Below are 25,574 nucleotides of genomic sequence, written 5' to 3'. Positions count from 1 at the left end.
GTGTCGTCGTCGTCGGTCGCGTGTGTGTGTGTGTGTGTGTGTGTGTGTGTGTGTGTGTGTGTGTGTGTGTGTGTGTGTGTGTGTGTGTGTGTGTGTGTGTGTGTGTGTGTGTGTGTGTGTGTGTGTGTGTGTGTGTGTGTGTGTGTGTGTGTGTGTGTGTGTGTGTGTGTGTGTGTGTGTGTGCGCAGATGAAATCGAATTCGGATCTGCGGATTGCTAGTCTACAAATCAAATGTCATTCGATTCCTTTCACCGAAAAATCTCATCATACTGCTCCTTTTATCCTATTTGAAATGATTTTTTTAAATAGAGTAATTGAACGTCGCTTGTCCCTTTAGTGGCGATGTAGCGCACTGCTTGAAAATTGGACATATTGACAATCTTGGATATCTCTAAAATATCTATAAATACATCCATGGGACATATTTTAAACATCCAACATAGCGACGGAACTTTTCTAGATATATTTTGGATGTCGAATTGTTGCTTAGCTAGATATGTTTGACATACTTTTTGAATGATAGTTTGAAACACATAGATTTCAAGCGTTCAAATGGCAAAATTCATGTGATTATTTTTCACAGCATATTTGGACTAAACCTCACATTAAAATAATATTTACAAAACGTCGACAGTAAATCTCATATTTAAACATTCATATGGTGAAATCATCATTATGGTTTATAAAAGAACATATGGATCGACCAGAGATCATTCTAGATCACTCTTGAGATAATGCACATATATGATTGCATTAATCTTTTTGACTGTTATCATACTCTCGTCACACAACCGGAACTTAGCGAAACGGAATCAGAACGTCTTATATCATAGAACAAGTCGGAATGGATTCCAATCAGAAATATTCCGTTTTTTCCAGAAAGCAATAGAGATTTAAGGAATAATTGAATAATTCTGATCAAAATTTTTATTGATTATTATTGATTATTGCAAAAAATATTGCTAAGGCCTCGGTAGTCTAAAGGTCTAAAAGCTTAGAGCGCTCGCACGAATTGCAAAAGATTCGGATTCGACTCCTGGCCGAGGTAATATTTTTCACAATAAATAAATCTATTTACAGATTTCTAGTATATTAAGATCTCTTTAAATGTTTTATCAAAAATTTAATTGTGATATTATTTTAGCAAATTAGCTACGTGTTTAAGGCCGAAAAAATTTCGGCGCGCAGTTCAAATAAATATATGATATAATATATAAGTATATAGTATATGTTAATTCACATTAAATTATTTGAGCATTAAAAGATTTAACTTCGACTATTATGGCCATTATTCCCATTTGTTGAATTTTCAAATATACTGTCCAATAAGATTAGGATAAGATATTCTTTTAGATTAGATACTAGAAGATTTCTATCCATTGTTAATGCATTACTGAGCATTAGCAATGGATAGAAATACAGAGATAACCTGCAAACCTTTTATCATTGAAGATAACACCTGTGAAAGTGTGAGAAGTTATAAAGAACCTAAAAAACGTTATAAAGATTCTTATTGTTCATTTTAATTAATACTTATCCTAGTAGAAGAAAATCTCCAGCCAATTCCTCTAGAAGATTTGTCCGCAGTCATTTCCCTTTGGCAATCTGACGTTCTAGAGAGGCTATCGCCTGTAACAATTAAATTGACTTCATATCGTATTTGCTATTTTTTTCTTTATGTTTTAATTAATAACCCATTTTGTGATAAAGGTAAGGCTGATGGCATTACTGCTATTAACACAATATCTGGATTAATGGGACTGCACGCTGATGCGACTCCGTGGCCGGCAGTCGGCCTCAATAAGTCCACAACGTATGGCGGGGTGTCAGGAAACGCAACTAGGCCCCAAGCCTTGAAAGCAATTTCAACAATCTCAAGGCATCTTCCAGGATTCCCGATACTCGGCACTGGTGGCGTCGACTCGGCTGACGTCGCTCTGCAATTCCTGCATTGCGGTGCATCAGTCGTTCAAGTATCATCGAATTTTTCATAACATCCTTATTCTTAAATCATATTTCTCTTTTTTGTGTTGTTTTGTTATTACTGTTTTTCATTATTTTAAAATTTCAACATTTGAGAAACGATAAATTTGACATCTAGAAAAATTATTTTATAACAAAATGAAAATTGTAAAATCTTAAAAATTATATTTCGATTTTATAATATTAAAATTATTTGATTTTATAATATTACCCTAATGATAAAAATTTTTATAAAATCTCACAATATAAATATTTCTAAGACTTTTTTATTTTTTAAATAAAATTTTTTGAAAAATAAATTTTTAATTTTAATCTTTTATATATTTAAATTTTTTTCGGAAATTATACAATGAAAAATTTTAGAATATTTTAAAATTCACATATAGATATACATACACATAAAGAATTCTGAAAAAAATATACTTATTCAACATTTCTGAAAAAACGCACTAATTTATGTAAGAAATCTGAGAAACTTTTAAGTAATTATTTAATTTATCTTTTTAAAAAAGGTGAAAAAAGGCACTAATAATATACAAATATAATATAATATTTCTCAAATAAAACCTAAGTAATACGTTACATATCTTTTTATTATTCCAACTACTATCTCAAATAATAGTTTTAATTCTTTTTCAAAGATATTCTTATTGAAGATATTCTTATTTTAATTCAAGTAATGGTAACTTTAATTCTCTGTCAAAAATTATTACTTCTCGAAAAAAAACTATTGTACCAAATTAAAAATTAAAAACTCAAATGGTACTGTCTATTATTTATTTAACTCTAATAATGTATTTATATAAAAAATGATTTAATATCAATAACTTGGTATCAAATTAAATCCTATACCAAATTAAATACATAATATTAACTCTATCCGTACAGCACAGACTTGTAGCAACATTGCTACAAGCTACAACATTTCAATGTTACATATTGCAATACAATGTTGCAAAAACATTGCGAAGACTTCTTTTTGCAATATTACTTCAGCAATGTTGCAACAATATTTTAAAAATATTTTTAGCAAGAGACACAAATTGACACAAAAGTCATCCTGTCCTTGTTTAAAAATCAATTATAATAGAAACAAAGACATAATGATTCTTATCACTATGTCGATTTGTACCTCTGCTAGAAAACTCACTTTCAGTGTTAAGACTTGTATATATTGATTTGTGTATAACCCAATAAAGTAAAGACCTGGATATAATGAAAGAATAGGAATTAATGATTGTACGGCACACTCTAATCGGATTTCATAACATCTATAGTTATGAAACTGACCAATCTCATAACTATATTCCTCTGAAAAATGGAATGACTGGTTAGTTTCTAACTACAAATATTATTAAATTCGATTAATGTTCATTTTTACCAATATAGATCTCAGTTCAACTTATCTTCTTTTTCTAATTCTAAAGATTAGAAAAAGATGAAGAGTAAGTTGAACCGAGATTAAAGTTAATCTACATTAACTGACTACGTTTACACTTTATGTTCGTTTCCATAATGTTTATAATTTATAGGAATTGCGCCTATTTAGACATAAAATAATTTAGACATAAAATTAGAACAATTAGAAGTAAAGATAAATGATAATACTAAAAGATAATGTAAGATTAAATGATAATGCACAATGGACACAACAATAAGATATAAGATATAAGATGCATAGATCGTATTCTGATATGCACAGTCAGTGAAACTGAAAATTTATAGTTCATATTTATTTAATTCACGTGTATACTGTAGATTTTTAGTACTGGCAGAGATATTGGAACGTATCTATAAAATATAAAAACATAATTAATTATGAAGTCATATTTTATTTGTATTCATTGTATGTTACATTTAATTCCTACTTCTAACTTTTTATATTATATTTATATAGTACAAAATCTTATAATAAATATTGCAGTAACGTTATAATATTACAGCAATATTGTTGCATTATTACAATGTTTCTGCAATAATACTGCAAGTATTCCTCTATTGTGCGCAAAATCTAATATTGTGTATATATTATATTGTAATATTGCTGCAACATTACGTATCAATATTTTTAAAACGAACATTTTTACGTTGCTGAATATTGCAGCAATATTTTGCAATATTTTTGCAATGTTGCAATCTTGCAATGAAATATTTTTGCAATGTTTTTTGCTGCAATATTTCTGTATTGTTTGAGTAAGTACATATTTCAAAAAAAATTCCTATCTACATCCGGGTATTTCTAACCCAGCATTTTCTTTTGCATGTATTTCAGATTGTAGTGCATCGATTTTAACTATTTTTTTTAAATCTGTCGTTCGAAGACAAAAAAGAATTTTTTTAGTTGGAAAATCGAAAATATCACATACCACGAGAAATATTTTACAATAAGTAAAAAGAGATCAGAAAGAAATGTGAGAAAAACGAATTTTTTCAAATTGTCATATTTTTGTCAAAAATAAATGAAAAAGATTTTATTCGTAGATTTTATTATATTATAGATAAATCAACAGCGCTAATGAGTTGAACTTCAAGAAATTAAAAACATTTTTGCGATTTGTTCTAAAAACAATTTTTTTTATTTCCAAACTGAAATGATTTTTTAGTTTTATTGAAACTAATTATAAACCGAAAATTTTTGAATAGAAAATTTTTGATAGAAATAAATTAAAAAAGTGCTATCGTTTTTCTGTGATAAATATTAACAATTTATTATTATATGTAATTACAATAATTATTAATAAAATTATTAATAAAAAAATGGCGACTTTAAAGAGAAAAAGTATTATTGGGAATACAAATTAGTTCGGTCCGTTTTTTTTGTGCATTTATTTCAAAACAAAATGAATGAACAGATTAATTAAAGTATTGTCCATCGCTGCCTACTACTTTTTCCCATCTCTCAGGCAATTTTCGAATTCCATTTCGAAAAAATGACTCGTCTTTGGAGGCAATTCAATTTTGAAGCCAATTTTCGATTTCTGCGGAAGAAGTTAAACCAGTGACTTACTGCATCCTTCGAAACAACCAGTAATCAAAAGGAACAATGTCCGGAAAATACGGCGGTAAAACATCCCTTTTGAGCATTTCTAAATATTTTTTTACGATTTTAGCGACATAAAGCCGAGCGTTCGTTTTTCTCGCAATGCACGGGTCAAACGAATCAATTGTAGCCGATACCGATCGCCCGTAATGGAATCGCCAGGTTTCAGCAGCTCATAGTAAACAAGACCCTTTTGGTCCCATCAAATACAGAGCATGATCTTCGAACCATGAATGTTCGACCATAGTGTTGATGTTGAGGTCAATGGCAACGATTGACCGGGCTTAGCGTAGTATTTTTTCTTCTTGGGGTTATCGTAGAATATCCACTTCTCATCTCCAGTCACAATCCGATGCAAAAAACTTTTTCTCTGTTATCTTTGAATCAGCTGTTCGCAAGTGAAAAATCGCCTTTCAACATCTCTCGATTTCAGTTCATAAGACATCCAATTTCCTTGTTTTTTAATCATTCCCATAGCTCTTAATCATACAGAAATGGCTTGTTGAGTTACTCCCAATGATTCTGCAAGCTCCTCTTGCGTTTGACTCTGATTTTCTTCGAGTAATGCCTCTAATTCTTTATCTTCGAATTTTTTTGGCTGTCCAAAGCGAGGCTTGTCTTCAACGCTGAAATCTCCATCCTTGAAACGTTGAAACCATTCCCTACATGATTTATCAGTTGGAGCAGTGTCACCATAAACTTCGACAAGCATTCGATGGGCTTCAGCTGCTTTTCTTCCAATTAAAGCAGACAATCAAAATCTTCCGCAAATGCTGCTTAGTTAACACAAAATTCGACATTTCAAACACAGTAAAAATCAAGATTTTTGTATGAAACTCAAGCGATATAAATTGAATATATTGTTAGCAGATTTTTAACCTCTCTGAAACCGCCAAAATCAGCTGTCACTATGAACCATCATTCACAACAGCTGGAGCTATCCTTAGGGAAACGGACCGAATTAATTTGTACTCCCAATACTTTTTTATTTTTTTACATTTTTGTTAAAATATACTCAATTATATATATACAAGTATCTTGTAAATATATTATACAAAACGTTATTTTTGGTAGAGTATTCGCAGCAGTTTTTTCAATTATTTTGCAGTCCGGATTTTCTGACATTGTACAAACAAAGAATTAGGGTAACCCCGACACGCACTTTGTACAGTTACAACTTCGTAACTAATGGCGAATTAAAGTTCACTAAGCAAAGGAATAGAGGTGGTACAAATCCCCCCTCCCCACAGCCTCAGTCACTCAAAGCGAATTCGAATATCTGAACTGAAAATCGGCAGGAATAAGAGGGGACTTGTACTACCTGTAGTTACACTAACCTTTTGCGGATACTGAGAGTTGATATAACATATATTATTTGTATAAAATATTTGATATCAATAACTTGGGCTAAGTTAAATCCTATCAAATAAAATAAAGAATATAATTCAAATGGTATTATCTTTAATTTTTATACAATGAAATCTAAGTATAATATATATACAGAGTGGCCCACGTAAAGTGTTAAAGCTAATAACTCTAAAAATATTTTCCCTATCAAAAAGTTGTTCATGAGAAAATTTTATATATTCGAGAGATTTTTCTAACTATGTAAAAATCCGCTCCCTCCCTTGGGGGAGGGGGGGGGGGGATAACATTAAAGTTTCAAATAAACTTCCTATAAAATGTTAGATTTGGATTCTACGGGAAAAAATAAATAAACTTTGTCTGAAATATTTCAAAGGAATTTGAAGAGGATTCTCCTCTATATATTAGATTGTCCGGAAAGTTCGTGCCGATTAACCTATATAATTTAATAAATGTATATTAAAATTTAAATTTTCTGCGTTTCAATTTTCCTTCAATATCAGCACGAACTTTCCGGACAATCCAATACTTTGAAAAATAACTGATTGGATAATTTGAGTGACATTCTCCTAACGAAGTCCAATTTGTTTTACAATTAAAAAAAGGATTTGGGACTATCTATTAGTAAAAACAATTTTGACAAAACAGTTATAGAATTTATTAAAAATATTGAAAACCAAATAAGCGGTAGGTCAGAGAATGTCATTAATTTTGTCAGAAATAATTTTATTCAGATTCTGAATAGGTGTTACACTGATTTCAATTACTTAAATTCAATTGAAAAATTAATTTAAAGTGGCTAAATTTAACTAATAAATTCATTAAAAACCATCCAGAATTATTAATTACAAAAACAGACAAGGATAATGTCACTGTTGTTTTAAACAAAGTTGATTATATATGGAGAAGAATGTTTCTGACATGGATACATACATAATAATAGACAAAATATAACTAAGTTGACTTCCGAATTACGTTCTCTACTAATGAGATGGAAAAAGAGTGGCTTTATTGATGATTCCACATACAGAAAATAACTGACTTACGACTGATAGTAATCTACCTAGAGCATATGGTTTACCAAAAATCCATAAACCTAGTCCTCTAAGGATTATTGTTTCTTCAATTAACAGCCCATTATTTCTAATCCTTATTCTATTCCTTATTCTTATATAACATTATTATTAGCAGTATATCGAAAGCTCCTAATTATATAAAAAAATGGCTTCCATTTGATCGAGAAACTAAATGAAATCCATTTTGATTCCAATTACATCACTTGATGTCTTTGTTCACTAACATTCCGGTAGAATTGGCATTAAATAGTATTAAAAAGAGATGAGATCCATATCAAAAAAGATAAAGATTCCATCAGAAGAATTTTTAATCGCCATCAGTCTAGTTCTTAATTCTACATTTTTTTCATTTAATAATAAAATTTATAAACAGGTTTTTGGTGCTCCGATGGGCTCACCTTGTTGCCAATTATTGCAGACATAGTTATACAGGATCTTGAGGAAATAGCGATCCAAAAATTACTTGTAAATTTATTGTTCTACTTGCGATATGTGAATGACATCATTTTAGCAGCTCTATTGGATAGCACTAATATAATACTAGAAATCTTTAACTCCTTACATGTCAGATTTTAATTTACTATGGAGATCGGCATTGAGGGTAGATTGAGTTTTTTGGACACTATGATTATGGTTGACAACCATAAGATTATTTTTGATAAATACAGGAAAGTCACTTGTTCAGGGAGATTTCTTAATTTTTACTCACACCACACTTTGAATTATAAAAAAGGTGTTATCTTCGGTTTCATAGATAAAATAATTAAATTGTCTCATTCTTATTTCTACGAAAAAAACTTGGTCGATGCTATTCATATTTTTCTAAACAATAGCTATCCTCTTTCTTTTATTTTTTCAACAATAGATAAAAGATTAAAATATCACACGCAGAAAATCCATATTAAAGAGAAGTTCTTTATCATATCTCTCATGAGAAATTCCATATATTAAATTTATTTCTAAAGTTTCCATATATTAAATTTATCTCTAAAGTTTTTTACTTATAACATATAAATGTAATTGCAAACTATCATATTCAATTCCAAATGCATTAAAAAATCTCATAACTAGAGATAAAGATAAACTAGATCATTTAGTTAATCAAAATGTTATCTACAAAATATCTTATGAGGACTATGAAATTAGTTATGTGGGACAAATCAAAAGAAAATTAAAAACAAGATTAAATGAACACATTTCGGATATTAATAAAAAGACTAGTTTTCCATCGGTGATGACCATCGTATTAATCATAATTTTAATTGGAAAAATGTAAAAATCTTAGATAAGAAACTATATATAATCGTATAATAAAAAATTGATCTCTGAAATGGTTTATATTAAAAAGCAAAAATTGGGACTAAACAAACAAAATGATACTGAAGCATTACCTAATTTTTATTTACTGATTTTGCAGTCTTCTTCCTCTTCCTAGTCTTTTCTTTCCTTCTCCTTCACTTCCATTATTCTTTTCCTATCTCTATTCCTCTTCTACTCTTTTAACAAGATATTATAAAACATCAGAATGTCGCTCACACGCTGTAATATAACATTAGTAATTTCTAAACTGTTTTTAATTTTCTCAACTCTAATCGCATTTGCCTCTGTTAAATTAATTTGACGAATTGTTTCAATCACTGGATTATTCTGGCTAAATCTTGAGATATATATACAATTATTTTATTTATCACGTAATATTTAATATAGTTGTCAATTAAATAAAGATTATATATATATATATATATATATATATATATATATATATATACTAAATACTCTCGAATATAACGATAGCATTCATTCATTGTCATTTTAATTTTTATAATCTATGGTATTAATTTGATAACAGAATGTGTGCTTGCACAATTTTGCGGAATGACTTTACATGTTCATAATTTTATTATCATTACGGATAAATTGCGACCGATGTAATAGAAGAATATAACACTGCTTTCTGTCTTGTCATCTATGAAGATGACAAGAGAAAAAGCATTGTTGCGATGAAAAAACAGACATGAAATAAGTCCACCACTTTACATAACTATATATAATTTGCAAAAATTGTATTTAACCGTTTTATGATTTTTATTAAATTTGCGTTAATTTATCGACATATATACACTAAGAATGATTTGATAAATAAGTCGAAAACGTATGTGTTTTTAAGAATCTAAATATACGAAAAATTTGGCTTTTAGCTCTTCTGTTATTCATTTTTGTTTGAAATATTTCTTTTATCAAAAGTTATGAACATTTAAAATTTAAGGTAGAGTACTTTCAAATTAATGATAAAAGCATAAATTAAATAAAATAATGTTCGCAAAGATTTGCATATTTTGGGCTGATTGCCGGGCGAGCGACCCCCATCGCTCGAGACTCGGTGGTCGAGCTGCCGAGTGCTCACGTGACGCTCTGACTCAGGACTTTCTATACCAGAAATATACTGGGAGCGCACCTTCCGCCAAATTATAATTGAAACATGTTTTTTTACTGAATAATTTATAGTCAGAACGTCACGTGAGCGCTGCCGCTCGGCTGCCGAGCCTCGAGCGATAGTACGGGTCGCTTACCGGAATCAATCGCAAATCTTTGCGAGCACTGAAATAAAAGATTTCGTTATTTTTTTGTTTCTTTTTATTGTATTAAATGTTCGATCTGTCGATCATTCACATTCAACATTTATTAATTCTTTCTATAAATTTGTCTAAACAATATTTCTGTTGGGGTCACGCGAGCTTCATGTATTCTTCGTTTTAAAACTTCTCACATTAAGTAGTAAGTAATTTTTCTGGAAATAGAGGGAGATTGCTCAGTAGATCATGTGTATTTGTATTTATTATGTATACTTTTCCAGTTAATATGAAGAACTCTATGTCTTCTAATAAAAACAAAGATATTAACTAAAAAAACATAAACACTTATACATTTATTAGAAAGTGTAAATAAAAGTTTTATGGTTAGTTCTAAGGTGATTTTCATGCTATTAATATCGAAAATCTTGAAAATGACTCGATTTGACGTGGAAGACGATATGTTGCTGATTTTGGGAGAAAAATTTTCGACTTGCAGTACAACTATTTTTTGAACGTTATGGTATCGAAAAATTGCATGTGGTATTTGCTTGTGTGGAAAAACGTTTACGCGTGCATGACCAACTAAGCACAATTAAAAGACAAAAAGCAAATCCAGTAGTTAATAATGATAACAGTGTCAACACGGCAATTGAAGTAAATCGACATATCAACGCGAATTAACAAACACATCTGGAGTTACACGATCATCAATACAGAATATTGGAAATACAAAATTTTCATCCATATCATTAATTTTGAATATCAAAAATTTTTGGAAGCTGATTTTGAGCATTGTTTAATATTTTGCGGGGATGCGTGATAGAAAATTTATCTTTGCAAAACATTTCTGATGATGCACAATTTATCAACATTGGGTATATTATTGTAATAGACGTAGTATGCACTATGCACTATTGATTACATGAGAATCTTAAATGGATATATATAGTTGCTTTATAATATAATATCATTGATCACTAAATGTAGTGTGGAATAATTGGCGATTTTGTAATTGGATCATACTTTTTTGATGATACTGTTAATACTAAATTCTATTGTGATTTATTGAGCAATCATCTTCATCTAATTCTAGAAGAATTACCGCTTAACTGAGAAGAAAAATGTGGTTTCAACAAAATGATGTCTTTCCTCATTTTTCTAAAGCGTACTTTTTTAAACAAAATATTTGGTGATAGGTTGGTGGTCCTATTCAATAGCCTCCTTGTTCACTTGATCTTACATCTTTGAACTATTTTTTATAGTCGCTATGTCAAAGAGAAAGTCATGTTTGAATCACTTATGACAAAAGAAGATTTAAAACGAAAAATACGTGAAGCTTGCGCTAGCATGATCCCAGAAATGTTGTTTAGAGTTACACAAAATTTTATAGAAAGAATTAATAAGTGAATGTGATTGAATGTTTGAATGTGAGTGGTCGACAGATCGATTTAATATAATCAAAAAAAACAAAAAATAATGAAGAATAATGAATTTTATTTATGTTTTTATCATTAGTTTGAAAGTACTCTACCTTAAAGTTTAAATATTCATAGCTTTTGATAGAAGAATTTTCGAAAGAAATATTTCAGACAAAGTTTATTTATTTTTCCCGTAGAATTCTAATATGTAATATTTTATAGAGTATTTTATAAAGTTCCATTGGAAACTTTAATATTGCCCCTCTTCAAGAGGAGCGAGAGCGGATTTTTGTTTACATTAAAATCAAATAGATAAAACTTTCTCATGAACAACTTTTTGATAGGACAAATATTTTTAAAATTATTAGCTTATAACACTTTACGTGAGCCACCTATATTTGTGTTCCTGTTGAACGATTCTTTCTTCCAATCCAAATGGCTTTAATTCTTTTTATATGAATTTTTTATATTGCAATTCATTCACACGTTTCCTCTTCCAATCACATTTTCTCTTTCAATATAACTGTACTTTCAATATAACTGTACTTGGCTAATGATAATTCAAATAGTCTATCTTTTTGTTAACCTTAAAAAAAATTTTGCTAGTGCGTAAATTTAATAATAAATAATAAAGACGGAAAGATATGAGAATGATGTAAAATAATTTTCTCTTTTTTTTATTACTCATTCGTTACAATTGGCACACGATCAGAAATCAAAAATCCAAAAATCAACTCAAAAATATATAAATCGCCTTCTTCCTTGATGAATGTCTAAAATCTGCTAGTGATTGTAAATAATTATCTTTTTTAAAAAGTTATAATTATACAGAAATTTTAAAAAATTCTAAGAAAAATTTTTGCTCGAGTATCGTGAATAAAAAATTAACCGAATATTTTTAATACATAGGTTTGTAGTGCCATTCAAAACCAAGACTTCACATTGATAGATGATTACGTGACCGGTTTGAAAACGTTGTTATATCTAAAGAGCTTGGTACAGGCGAAAGATTGGAATGGACAGAGCCCACCGACATTTAAACACCAAAAGGGCAAACCCATATCCTTGCAACACGCCCTTGGCAAAGTAAGAATTATCAGTTATTAATATCTGCATAAATAAAACAAAATAGTTAAAAAAATACTTCTGCAGAATATACCATATTTCGGCGAGTATCAAAGGCTGCGTGAGCAAAAAATAGCTGAACTAAAAGCGAACTCGAATCCTTTGAATAAGATCGTTAAGGCGATGCGACCGGCTCTAGAACCAATTGCGCCGATACCTGCTGTTAAGGACATAATCGGCAAAGCATTAATTCATATTGGCAGCTACAACGAATTGGACAACAAGAAGCAAGTGGTCGCCTTGATTGATGATGTACATTAAATAATATTTTAATCACTCAATTTATTTTATTGTTAAAATGCAATATTGTATTTACTTGCTATTATTTCCAGGACATGTGCATAAATTGTGGCAAGTGTTATATGGCTTGCGCGGATTCTGGATATCAGGCCATCACCTTTGATCCCAACACTCACATTCCAATGGTGACAAATGATTGCACCGGTTGTACGCTTTGCTTATCCGTCTGCCCAATTATCGATTGTATCACGTAAGTTGCAAGTACATCTAATTTGTTTTATTACGCTTCTCTGTTTCAAATGTCTGGTTTTTCAATTTATTCTTATTCATTTTATTTTCAGTATGATCCCGAAAACGATTCCGCATGTAATTAAAAGGGGAGTATCGCCGAAGAATGTAATCGAAATTTGTTAAACAATAGATTTACGTTTCCATCAAAAAAGATATTATTATATCATTATTATATCATTATTTTACGTACAAATAATTGATTATGGAATTATTGTTATATCAAACAAATAAATAATGTTATATATGAAGTATTTCACGTAAAAGTGAACAATCCATTTTTCAAAACATTCCAAATTTTGACGAAATTTACTAAAGTTAATGGGTTTGAGGATACAATCTGTTGTGCAAAATTTTAGACTTTTAGTTTAACTAATTAAGTAGTCGCAAAAGGAATAATAAATTTTATGATTTGTTGTTGTTTATATATTATGTCTTTCTCGATTTTTTTTATAAAAAATGAAATTAATAAAATAAAGTTAATACCGTTAATTTCCCATAAAAAGAATGCCTACTCTTTCAAGTGGTGATGCCCTATTTTGAGTAATTCTTCATTATTGTGGCATAATTTACTTATATTATATATTTTATTATTGATTGAGATGGTTGTACAAATAATTATAAACATAAAATTATAAACATAGGTCTCGGGCTTATAAATTTCGCTAATCTCGCAATACATAACGTCGAGTTTTCCTTCTTTTCGTCAGAGACGACTGACTCTCTTTTTCCCGAGAGTCGTCACCGTATTTCCCAAATACAAATAAATATCTTACGATTGACTTCAACTTTACCAGCTTGAACTGTCTCTCGCAAGTCATTACCAGATAAATACATGTACATATACGAATATTCTACATTATTATTCCTATATAAAGATTAGCGTTTCGCGGGTTCTAAGAATGGATCTGGACACGGAGGAAATCCGCGAAATGCATAATCTTTATATAGAAAGCACTCGTAGAAAATTGAGACTTCCATGAGAAGCAATACAAGCCTATTATTATTATTCCTATTTAAACGTTTTAAATCTTTAAAATTAATATATATAATTCGCGCAATAATGAGAGACTAGTATTGATTTTTGTTTTTAATACTCTAAATATAATATTTTACTCTAAATATAATATTTTATGTCAATTTTAACATACAAAATCACAATCTGGGGAGGCCCAGTCATTTTTTAGATATAATAATTTTAGAAAGACAGGATAAAATGTGTATCCAAGTACTCAGTTACGCGCATTGTGTCACGCCAGCATTTTTCGAGAATTTCAAGTATGATATATCAACAATTTCATAGCAATAGAGAATTAAGATTTAACTTCGCTGAGACACTGCGTAAATTGTTTTTAAATTTTTCATTACGATTTTGTTTCACATGTCATACTTGGATAGTGCTGGATTAGATAATATTTCATATGAAATAAAAGCAATCACATAAAATTGTGACGTCCTTGTTGAAATGTTTAAGTAAGAATTCTTTTCTGGTCAAAAAAATCTTGTCCCGAATCGAATATCGGATTTCGAATAGAGTTTTTTTATTATTATGAATTAAACATTATTGGATCACCTGCGAATAGAAAGAAATTTAATATGTAGCTATGCAAGTGATCAATCAGGTCATATAAATAAATGTATGTTTACTAATTCATATTTAACATTTCTTAGTATCAAAATAACACAATTTGTAAATAAATTAACAAATGATATAAAAGTAATGTGATTTATGATGTAAATTCTAAGATAAATGAATAAAATATGGATCTGGAGACAGGTTTCTCAATGCTAAGCCAAGCGCAACGATACTACTATACCGTGTTTCCTTTATGCGAGCCGGTAAGTTGTAAGAGATCGAGATTATTGAATTTTAATAAAGGCTGAATAAAGGCCGATCAAGTTCTAAGTGTGCTCAATCGATTGCATCCGCTCGGAATAATATAATAAATATAATAAAAATGTTTTTATTTTTTTCTCTACGTGCCCTATAAGCGGATATTGCGATCAAAATCTGAATCTTTAATTTTTAAGATGCATCGTTTGTCATTATTAACGTCCTCAATCAGCAGACAATGTTTTTTAAATATTTTGTGGAAGAGTGTCGCTTAATTAAGGAGGATTTCACAAATTAAAATATATTACCCTTTATTCAGTTTTATACATTATATAGAGATACCGAAAAGTACCTTATGCTATTTATTATGGCGCTCTGCGGCGCATGTAAAGTGTGTGTGTGGGAGCTAGTGTATTATGTTTCTTCCTCGGAGTCCTCGGAGTCAGAGTCGGTTCCAAAGAGCTGGCATGTCAACCGCGAGTTGATCCTTCTCCTATTTCTTCATCTCGGTATCTTCGATTGAATGGACGTTACCGGCAGAGGGTTAATCAGCAGCCCGTTTCCAACTCCCACAATTCTTTAGGCAGCAGTAGCGATGGTACTGGCGGCGATAAGGTGCTCGTGCTTGTTGATGCAGGGTCGTGGATCCCTGATGGGGATACTCTCTCTCATGGGAGCTCTAGCGGTATAAGCTTCCATGGAAGGAGAGGATCGAATGGCTAATACCCGGATCGAATGGCTTTTCCATCTTCTCCATCGGAAGTCCCTCTGGTGTGCGAGGGGGATCGGAGTGATCCCGGCGCTTCCGTGGCAGTACGTCTCTTGTTGCCAGGAAGTAATTATCGCAGAGGCCCGAATGGGGCTCGCTCTGCTTCGTGAAGATCCGAAGAACTCGCTTCACAAGGATATATCTAATACTAGAGTAGAGGCCATTATCGAGCTCACTCTAGTGAGAAGATGCTGAAGACCTCCCGCAGAGTTCTACTTCTATGAATAATAAATCATTCTTTCAGGTTACTGCTGTGCCGCGTGGTCGCGTAGTCCTCTCGCGGTGGTCGAAACTCGCGCCGGGCGGACGCTTGGTCAGCGTTAAGTGCGGATGAGCGACTCAGGAGTGGCGCAGATCACGTGCGCGCCCCGGCGACTCGATTAATGGTGTTTTAAGCCGTATATCATATGTCTTTAAACGTTTATTTTTCATTAATTTTACATTTTTCATAATTCATTTTCAAAATTCATTAATTTAACGTTTATTAAACATTTTACATTATAATTTTTCGTTTGAAATAAATGATTGAAAAAAACATTATTTTAACATTTATTTAATATTTATTTTAAATTTAATTTTTATTTGAAATAATAGTTGAAAAAACATTTTTAAATGTTTATTTAACGTTTTTATTAAATGTTTATTTTACTAGATTATAAAAAAATTAAAATTTTATTCTGAACGTTAAGCTTTAATAAATATTTATAATAAACATTGAAAATGTTGTAACACATTATGTTTAAAACATTTATTATAAAACAAATCAATAAAAATGTATTAAAAAAATGTATAAAAAATGTTAATATCGCCCCTACATAAAATTGCACAAAAGTTACAGCAATATTGCAGAGATTTTGTAGCGATATTGCTGCAAATTCTGTGCTGTATGAGCGTTATAGATAATGTTTATACACTATATAAAAAGAATAATAGCTCTTCCATGCTAGAATACGAATACCGAATTCTGCAGCCGTTATGATGCAGTAACGATGGGAATTCTACATATACCGAGATAATGAGCGAGGTGAAATCCGGAGTGTCGTTGGAGGATCTTGGAATTATGGACATTAGAATTAGAAAGGCCCAGACTGGTAATTTACTAATTGAAATACCGGGAGATAGTTCCGTCCCTAAACAGGCAGACAAATTGGCGGAGCGCCTCAATTCTCTTTTTCAAAGAAGAAGAGAGGAGAGGAAATTAAAATAGTGCGACCTATGAGGAAGGTAGAATTTCGCCTCCTCGATTCAGAGTACTATTTAGTGACTTCGGAGGGTATCGCGTCGTGGCAGAGCAAGATGTCTCTGAAAGATATTCGTATGAGCCGCTGAGGCAGAGAAGAGGCGGTCTTAACTGCGTGGAGTAGTGGAGTAGTGCCCTTCACAACTGTGCAGAGTTGTTGTAGAAGGATGGCGTTCTGCGCATTGGTTGGTCAGGGATGTGGATGATATCCAAAAAGAAAACTGCAATGCTACAAGTGTTTCGCAGTTGGTCACACGCAAGTCAACTGTAGGAGTGCTATCGACAGAAATAGTAATTGTTTTAATTGCGGGCATACGGTGATTGGATGTAAGGCTACTATCTCACTATATGTGCCTCTAGGAATTTGCCTGCTAACCATAAGGCTGGTAGGAAGGGATGTGGCCCTTATAAGAGCCTTTGCGTTAGATAATTCAGGTTATCGAAACGATTAATAATGATGAAGATGGTCGGATACGCGATGAACTAAGATCTGTTGTATCCTTGGCACGAGAGGTTCCCCCTGCGGAAGAGGGCATAGTGATGAATTCTCCCAATGGCTAATATTGATTAATGTCAATAGGTCGAGGACTATGTAGGATTTTATCACGCGAGTATGGAGAGGAACGGCTAGGTCTGATGACAATGTTGGAACATTCGATTCTCGTCGATGGCATTTTTATTAAATAATCCGCTGATTACTGTCTTGGTCTGACAATATTCTTGTTTTGACGAGAACTTGTTTTGACGTTTTCCCTTATTTAGCAGAGAGATACGTGGCGGTTGAATGGGGGAGGGGGGAGGGGGGAGTGGTAGTGTAGCTGCTACTTCTTCTCCAACATACCGGAGATAAATTTTGTAAGAAGGCTGCATGATCTTGGCGCGTGGATCTCAGCAACCGAAGACCATTGCTGGTTTTGGGAAATTTTTCAATGCCCAATCTTCCGAGTAGGAGTATAAATCATAGAAGTAAGATTCTCTTGGACTGGGCGGGGAATTTTTTTATCTGACCTTCCTTAATAGTGGCTTCGAGCCCACCCGCGTGGTAGGACTTGACCACCTGCATAGACTTCTCAGAGTTTCGCTTGTCAGTGATTGCTACGGCGTATTGCAGTGGACATCGAGTCTCTCTCGGATCATCAATATGTCTTCATAAGGGTGCGGGAACGGATTGCTGGCCTCTCAGGAGGCCTCTCATGGCTGCTAAACACTTCCCAAAAGGTGTAGTGGCAAGCTCAATGCGGATATGTTGGTCACGGCTAACTTAAAGGCGTGATCCTCTCCTCGTGAAGATATGGCGGTGAATGAATTGGCGGACGGTCTGGGTCGAGCGATCATAGAGATTTTGGACGTCTCCATACTGCAGCTGAGAATCACCGGTAAACCTTCTACTGGTGGAATGAGGAGATTGTCAAACTTCGAGCTGTGTGCGGATTCGGAGGCGACTGATGCGCCTAAGACAAAGATATTGCGACTATGAGGCTGTCCGGAATCTCTGGCGCGAACTCCGTGATGCTAGCAGGTCGCTGAGGGGTTCCATTAAAGCCAAGATGAGCCTTTGGCGTGGACTCCTTAATACTCGGGATCGGGATTCTTGGGGCATGCCGTACAGGATTGTCCTTAATAAATTGCGGACAGTCCTTAATAAACAGGGACGATTAAAGTCACTCCCCTCTATCGCGGATATTGTAAGAGTTTTATTTCTTTCTGGAGTGAGGAATCCTCGAATATGTCTTCCCTTTATCCAGTGGAACGAGTCATGCGCGGTGACTGGGAAAGAAATTCATCTTGCAGTCTCTAAAATCAAGATGGATAAGGGATGGACAATAACCCCCATGGGGTTATCGATCGAATTATTAAGTCCTCAGCAGGCGTTATGTTGAAATGGTGGATGAGCTGCTTTACGACGTGCCTCGCGGAGGTTTTTCTGATTTTCTTATTAGAAAATGGCGCGTCTAATACTCTTAAAGAAGCCCGAGAAGCCCAACCTCACTCCGTCATCGTATAGATCTATTTGCTCAATAAACCTATTTGTCTATTGAGCGAGGCGAGTAAGCTTTTCAAGCGAGTACTTTGCGATCGGTTGGTGCGGTACTTGGATGCGACAGAGGTATTTCGAATGCCCAATTTAGATTTCGTACAGTGGATACATTGTAAAAATTGCATGAGATGGTAGATAAGGCGATACAGGATGGGATCATATTAGCTGTATCTCTTGATATAACCAATGCTTTTAACTCCTTCCCGTGGCCGACTATTCAGAAAATTCTTATTGAGAAGGAAGTTCCAGAATATCTCCGGCGCATCTTGATGAGTATCTCTTTAATCGTTGACTGTTCTACGGCAACAGAGATGATCGATACGTAAGGTCAGGTATACGATACGGTGTTCCACAGGGTTCGGTCCTTGGACCGATCTTGTGGAATTTGGGCTATGATTCCATCCTGCGACTGAAGTTGCCCGTGGGATGTTCTGCGCTATATTACGCTGGCGATACCTTATTGGTTGTGAGGGAATCATCTTTTTGCAATACGTTGACGAGAGTTGGGCGTGATCAGAGCGATTGAGCGTCTTAGTCTTGGCGTCTCAATAGAGACGCAAAACCGAGATAATTGCTTTTATGCGAAATAGAGTGCCGCGAGCGACATTACACATTGGGGACGTGGAGATTTCTGTCAAGTTCCTTAAAATATTTATGTCTAATGTTGGGTTCGCGATAGACATTCAAGGAGCACTTCTTCCGTTTATTTCCTAAGGCTCAAAATATGGCCATGGCTATTGGTAGGTTGACTGCTAATATTGGCGGCCCAAGCGAGTGTCAGCGCCGTATATACACGAGCATCGTTCTGTCGGTCGTGCTATGGGCCTTTGTTTGGACGCAGACGATTATGGCGGATCGTCAAATCTAGTATCGTAAGGTGCTGAGACTTCAGCGTCAATTAGAATCATACGAGGTTATAAGATCATCTCATACGAGGCAGCTTTGCTGTTTGCGCGACAGGTCTCCTTTGACCTTATTACTGATCATATCTTAAATGATGCGAGATTATCGGGAGGGTTTTGTCCTCCCGAGAGTGTTGACTCATATCCGCGGGGATGAGATCAATAGATGAGATCGATCGCGAGATGGGAGAGGCACTTTGGAGAACTTTTTTCGAATGCGCCGGGCGCTGTGGTGCGTGGGGGGCTGGTGAGAAATCTAAATGTGTGTGGATGGCCAGAGCCCATGGTAACATCACTTATAGAATGACTTAGGTAATTGTAATAACGGGACATGGATACTTTGAAGCATACCTATACAAGATCTCAAAGTTCGAGTCCTCAATCTGCGCACATTGTAAGGCAGCGGAGGACAACGTTGTACATACCCTTCTCCACTATCTTTCTTGAGCAGTGGAAAGATGATTGAATTGTTTGAAGCTCTCCATGGATTCTGAGCTGGACAGAGAATATGCTGCTGATCATGGACTCTTCTGAGGCATAGATGACCTTCGCGTCTTTCTGCGAGGTGATCATGAGAAGGAAGAGATAGAAGCGGAAGGTGAGGCGGAGAGCTGGAGTAGTCCTGCCTTGCCTTTTCTCCTGACTCCCTCTCCCCTTCATAGATGATGCGGGGTCTCTTCCTGCTTTGTATATATATATATATATATAAAATTATTATGTTTAAGGGTTCTTAATACTTTAGGAGGTTCTCGTGCGTGCCATTGCGGTGGGAGCCATTCCTTTACGAGTGCCCTAACGTAATACCGTCAGTGGTTCCGGAGTATCCTCAAATATGTCTGGTGATAGTGCTAGGGAAAAAAAGGGAATTTTTTAATTGGTAGGCAGCCATCCCGATATTCCCTTTGGGATCACGGGGGGAGGAGGGGACTGAATCCGACACATCCGATGATGTGAGCCAGGTGTTTTCTCTCCCTAATGAGTCTCCTTTTTGGATTCCCCTGGATGAAGATTTTCTCTTCCTACGCAAAACAAAAAAATATAAAATAAATAAAATATAGGGCTGAGTAAGATTAACTTTTTTTTAACAAGTTAAAGTTAACAGCCTTGAAAATTTAACTTAGTTAAGATAAAAGTTAATCCATAGTTATAATCATCGTAATAAGATCCCTTCTACTAAAATAACTTAAACGATAATAAATAAATTAATTGAGGGCATTTAGAAATCCGCGCTGTAGTCGGTGCGCTTAAATCACTACGAACCTCAGTATATTTGAATGTATTTAATATTATTGAGTACAAGTTTCGGCTAAATTTTAGCATTTTTCAGCTTGACATCATTAACAATAGAAACATCTACACACAATAGAAACACGTGGAAAACCTTTGGTAATCTCTTAGTTATTATCCATGACCAGTTAATATGCTGGAAATAAAAATGAAACCTTCCACATTCAATAGTTATAAACCATAATCTTCTCATAAATCCATTAGGGATAAATGGTTTATAAACTTAACATCCACATCCATTCCTAAAAATATCCAATGTTTATGACAACTTGGTAATTTCTCCATGCCATTAACAACAAGCATTATTTGTCTCGGAGTTAATAAAAAATATTGAACTTCCAAAAATTACCGAAGAGCTTTCGAAATTATTACAGAAACAAAATAATATCGTTATTTAATAATTTTTTGTAAGTAAAAAAAAATTTCTGGTTAGTTCCTTTAAGAAATTAACAAAAAGAAGAGCATACAATCACAGCACAAGTTGTTTTCTATGACGTTAATATGTAATCAAGTTCATAAATGATTTAGACGTTTCGGCCATAATCTGGTCATCTTCAGTAAATTTATAAATCTCTAAAATAGAAACGTAGAATTTACATAAATTTCACATTCAATTTCCACGGTCCTAAATATAATTATAATCAACGTTTTCTTTTCTCTTGTACGATTGTCTATAAAATGAATAGAATATTCCTGGAATTGTTTAATTCATATCATGACAGGATAAAGTTCAGTAGAATATGGCGACGAAAATGGTATCAATTTTTAGACATAAAACTAATGAAACAAGAAGGAAAAATTATTTTTGACATAAACCAACTAATAAATAATAAAAAACCAACTAATTCAGGGAGATATCTTAATTATTATTCTAATTATCTAATAGTGTACAAAAAGGATGTAATCATCGAACAGTTAGACAGAATACTGCTTTTATCCCATCCTAAATTCCACGAAAAAAATATTTCGAACTTAATTCACACTCCGTTAATTAATGATCATCCTCTTGAATTCAACAATCAAATTTTTTCAATAATCAAAAATAGAATAAAAACTTTAGAAAATAGAATTAATTTAGACAATAATAATGATTGCAATAACAAGGATAACGATTCTATCAGGTGTGTAAGCTTAAATCCTCTGTTTGCTCATAGGTGGCATTAGTGACGTACAAAGCTATCCTTTGGCACACAACACACTATTTTTTATGTGTTTGACATCTGTCAACATTAACCAGTGCACATCATCAGCAATTTCATACAAAAACATACATTTTTTCTTTCGTAATCGTCTAGTTTTTTACTAAACAAAAAGCATATGCGGGAAGCTTTGCTTTTCTGTTTCAATTTGAAGAAATCGGCTGCCGAATCGCATCGAATGCTTGTAGAGGCCTTTGGCGACAATGCTTTATCGGAAACAATGTGCAGAGATTGGTTTCGCTGGTTCAAAGACGACAATTTTGACCTGAGTGACAAGAAGCGTGAAAATCGGCCCAGGAAGATTGAGGACTGTCAATTGCAGGCTCTTTTGGACGAGGACGATACCCAATCGCAAAAAATGCTTGCTGAGCAATTGAGTGTTTCTCAAGCAGTTTCTCAAGCCGCATTTCCATGCGGCTATATGCCATGGGGAAGGTTCAAAAGATCGGAAAATGGGTGCCGCATGAACTGAACGATAGGCAGATGGAGCCAAAACACATGCCAAATTCTGCTTGCCAGATAAAAAAGAAAGTCGTTCCTGCATCGAATTGTGACAGGCGATGAAAAATGGATCTATTTTCAGAATCCTAAACGTAAGAAATCTTGGGTTGATCCCGCCCAACCATCAACATCTTCCTCAAGACCAAATCGCTTCGGACGGAAAACGATGCTGTGTGTTTGATGGGATCAGGAGGGTGTCATCTACTACGAGCTGTTAAAACCTGGTGAAACTGTTAATGCTCACCGCTATCACTAACAACTGATCAAATTGCACCGTGCTCTGCGTGAAAAAAGGCATTATCGGAAAAGACATGACAAGCTCCACGATAACGCACCATCGCACACGTCAACAATGGTCCAAAACTATTTGGAGACAACTGGGAAGTGCTACCTCATCCCGCTTACTCACCAGACCTGGCACCTTCTGACTATCACCTGTTTTCGATGGACCACGCGCTCGCTGAGCGGCACTTCGATTCATACGAAGACAAAAATGGCTTGATGAGTGGTTTGCCTCGAAAGATGAGGAATTTTTTTGGCGTGGTATACACAAATTGCCTGAAAGATGGGAAAAATTTATAGTTAACGAGAGCAAGTACTTTGAATAAATTTGTTTTTGCTTCCTAGGAAAAAAAAATGTGTTTTTCTGACTAAAAACAGCGGATTTAAGCTTATACATCTGGTAAATCTAATTTAATAAAAAAGTTTTTTGTAATACATATTTAAGTAAAGTTTCGGAAAAATTTAATAAATTATCATACAGTCATAAATTATTATACAGTGGCTTTAACATTGTTAAAACCTATTAATAAACTTAATAAATTTGTAAAAAGAGGAAAAGATCGTCTGTAAAAAGGATCATTATGTAGTTTATAAGATAAATTGTTTAGATTGTGAATCTTCTTATGTCGATCAAACAAAAAGAAAATTAAAAACACGAATAAAAGAACATAAGGTTGACATAAGAAAATCCACTGTCGATATCAGTAATCTCATATCACCAAGTTAATAAAAAGAATTGGATTGGGATAATATTAGAATTTTAGACACAGAACAATCGTTTTAAAAGAAGAATTTTTGAGATGATATGTAAAAGCCAAATAAATAGTATAAATAAGCAAAGTGACACTGAAGGATTGCTTGATGTTTATTTGCCTATTCTAAAGAAAGATCTCTCTCACACTTAAAAATAATTCTAGAATAATCTAAACTTTTGACGCACATATAAATAGTGGACACACATTAATGTATGGACAAATAATAATATACGATGTCACGACGAGTTTCCATTTGAAAATGAAGTGAAGAAATTGCTTAAGACAATACAAAGACTCATCAATTTGTCAGTAAAACAGGTAACGACTTATAAATTCTTGTTAAATTAATTAGAAAATATTAACGATATTATATTTATTTTAAATTAGAATCTGGCAATTTTTGTTCTACATAATGTACAATATGTTAATTGGCTTAGCAACCACGGTTTATGATGTACTCGTACAAGAGGAAAGAAAACGTTAATTATAATTATATTTAGAACCATTGAAATTGAATGTAAAATTTATGTAAATTCTGCGTTTTTACTGAGATTTATAAATTTATTGAAGATGGCCAGATTGTGGCTGAAACGTCTATCATTTATAAACTTGATTACATATTAATGTCACAAAAAACAACTTACTGTGGTTATATGTTTTTCTTTTTCTTAATTTTAAATAAAAAATAAAATAATTATAAGAAACCATGTTTCTTATAATTATATTCTTTAAGAAAATTAAAGAAACAGCCTCACAATTCTTAAAAGATTAAAAATATAATTGTTACAAAAACTGATGAGGGTCATAGTAGCTTTAGATACACTAATGCATGGAAAAAATGAAAGAATTACTTTATGATACATACTCGATTGTTAAAAAATCTCCCATTAAAATGATCACGAATGGATTAAAAAAGATAATAATAAGATGCTGAGTTCATATTCACAGTTATGTATAGATTTCTCAATTGTACTGATTTAATACCGAGAGCATACAGTGCTCCAAAGATCAACTGTCCAAAGAATCATAGTCTTATCAATAGATAGTCCATTACATAATTTTGCTACACACTTACACAAAATAATAATCAAAAGTATTCCGAAGACCACTAGTCATGTGGAAAACAGTTTTGACTTGGTTAATAAACTTAATTATAAATGACTCAATGATAAATGCATTTTAATTTCGCTAGACGTATACCTATTGAATTAGCTTTAAAATTTTTAAATCTATTGATAATAGATTTAAAATATATATTCCAATCTATTATAATAGATTTAATTAAATTGATAATAGATTGGAATATATTTCTAAATATTGTAACATACTGAAAAATGAGTTTCTTGATCGATTTGGCAGTTGATTTTGTTCTTAATTCGACTTATTTCAAATTTAATAATCAAATTTTTAAATAGAAATTTGGAATTGGATCCTATCGATAGGATCCTCCTTATCCCCAATTATACCTGATGTAATGCAAGATTTGGAGGAATGTGTTGAGTAATTTCGATGTCTTCTTTTATTACAGATATGTAAATGATATAATTATGGCTATTCCTTCAGATAAAGTTCAAGAAGTTTTAAGCAAATTCAATTCTTACCATAATAGAATTCAATTCACTTGTGAAATTAAAAAATAATAATAGCATTAATTTTTT

At 32.9% G+C, this 25,574-nt stretch overlaps 1 protein-coding gene across 1 annotated transcript in view; it reads left to right on the top strand.

Annotated features, from left to right (window-relative positions):
* LOC105622942 (dihydropyrimidine dehydrogenase [NADP(+)]) overlaps positions 1-13,235 on the top strand; it is a 71,949-nt gene extending 58,714 nt beyond the window's left edge. The window contains exons 12-16 of the mRNA XM_012204350.1: positions 1,712-1,974; positions 12,366-12,542; positions 12,609-12,833; positions 12,914-13,071; positions 13,163-13,235. Coding sequence (XP_012059740.1) covers positions 1,712-1,974; positions 12,366-12,542; positions 12,609-12,833; positions 12,914-13,071; positions 13,163-13,235 — 896 coding nt within the window. The remainder of the gene's footprint in view (positions 1-1,711; positions 1,975-12,365; positions 12,543-12,608; positions 12,834-12,913; positions 13,072-13,162) is intronic.
* Positions 13,236-25,574: the final 12,339 nt, after the last annotated feature.

This window comes from Atta cephalotes, assembly GCF_000143395.1.
Source record: "Atta cephalotes unplaced genomic scaffold scaffold00050, whole genome shotgun sequence".
Lineage (NCBI taxonomy): Eukaryota > Metazoa > Arthropoda > Insecta > Hymenoptera > Formicidae > Atta > Atta cephalotes.
Note: the sequence above shows the minus strand (reverse complement) of the source record. Positions and strands in the feature narration are given on the sequence as shown.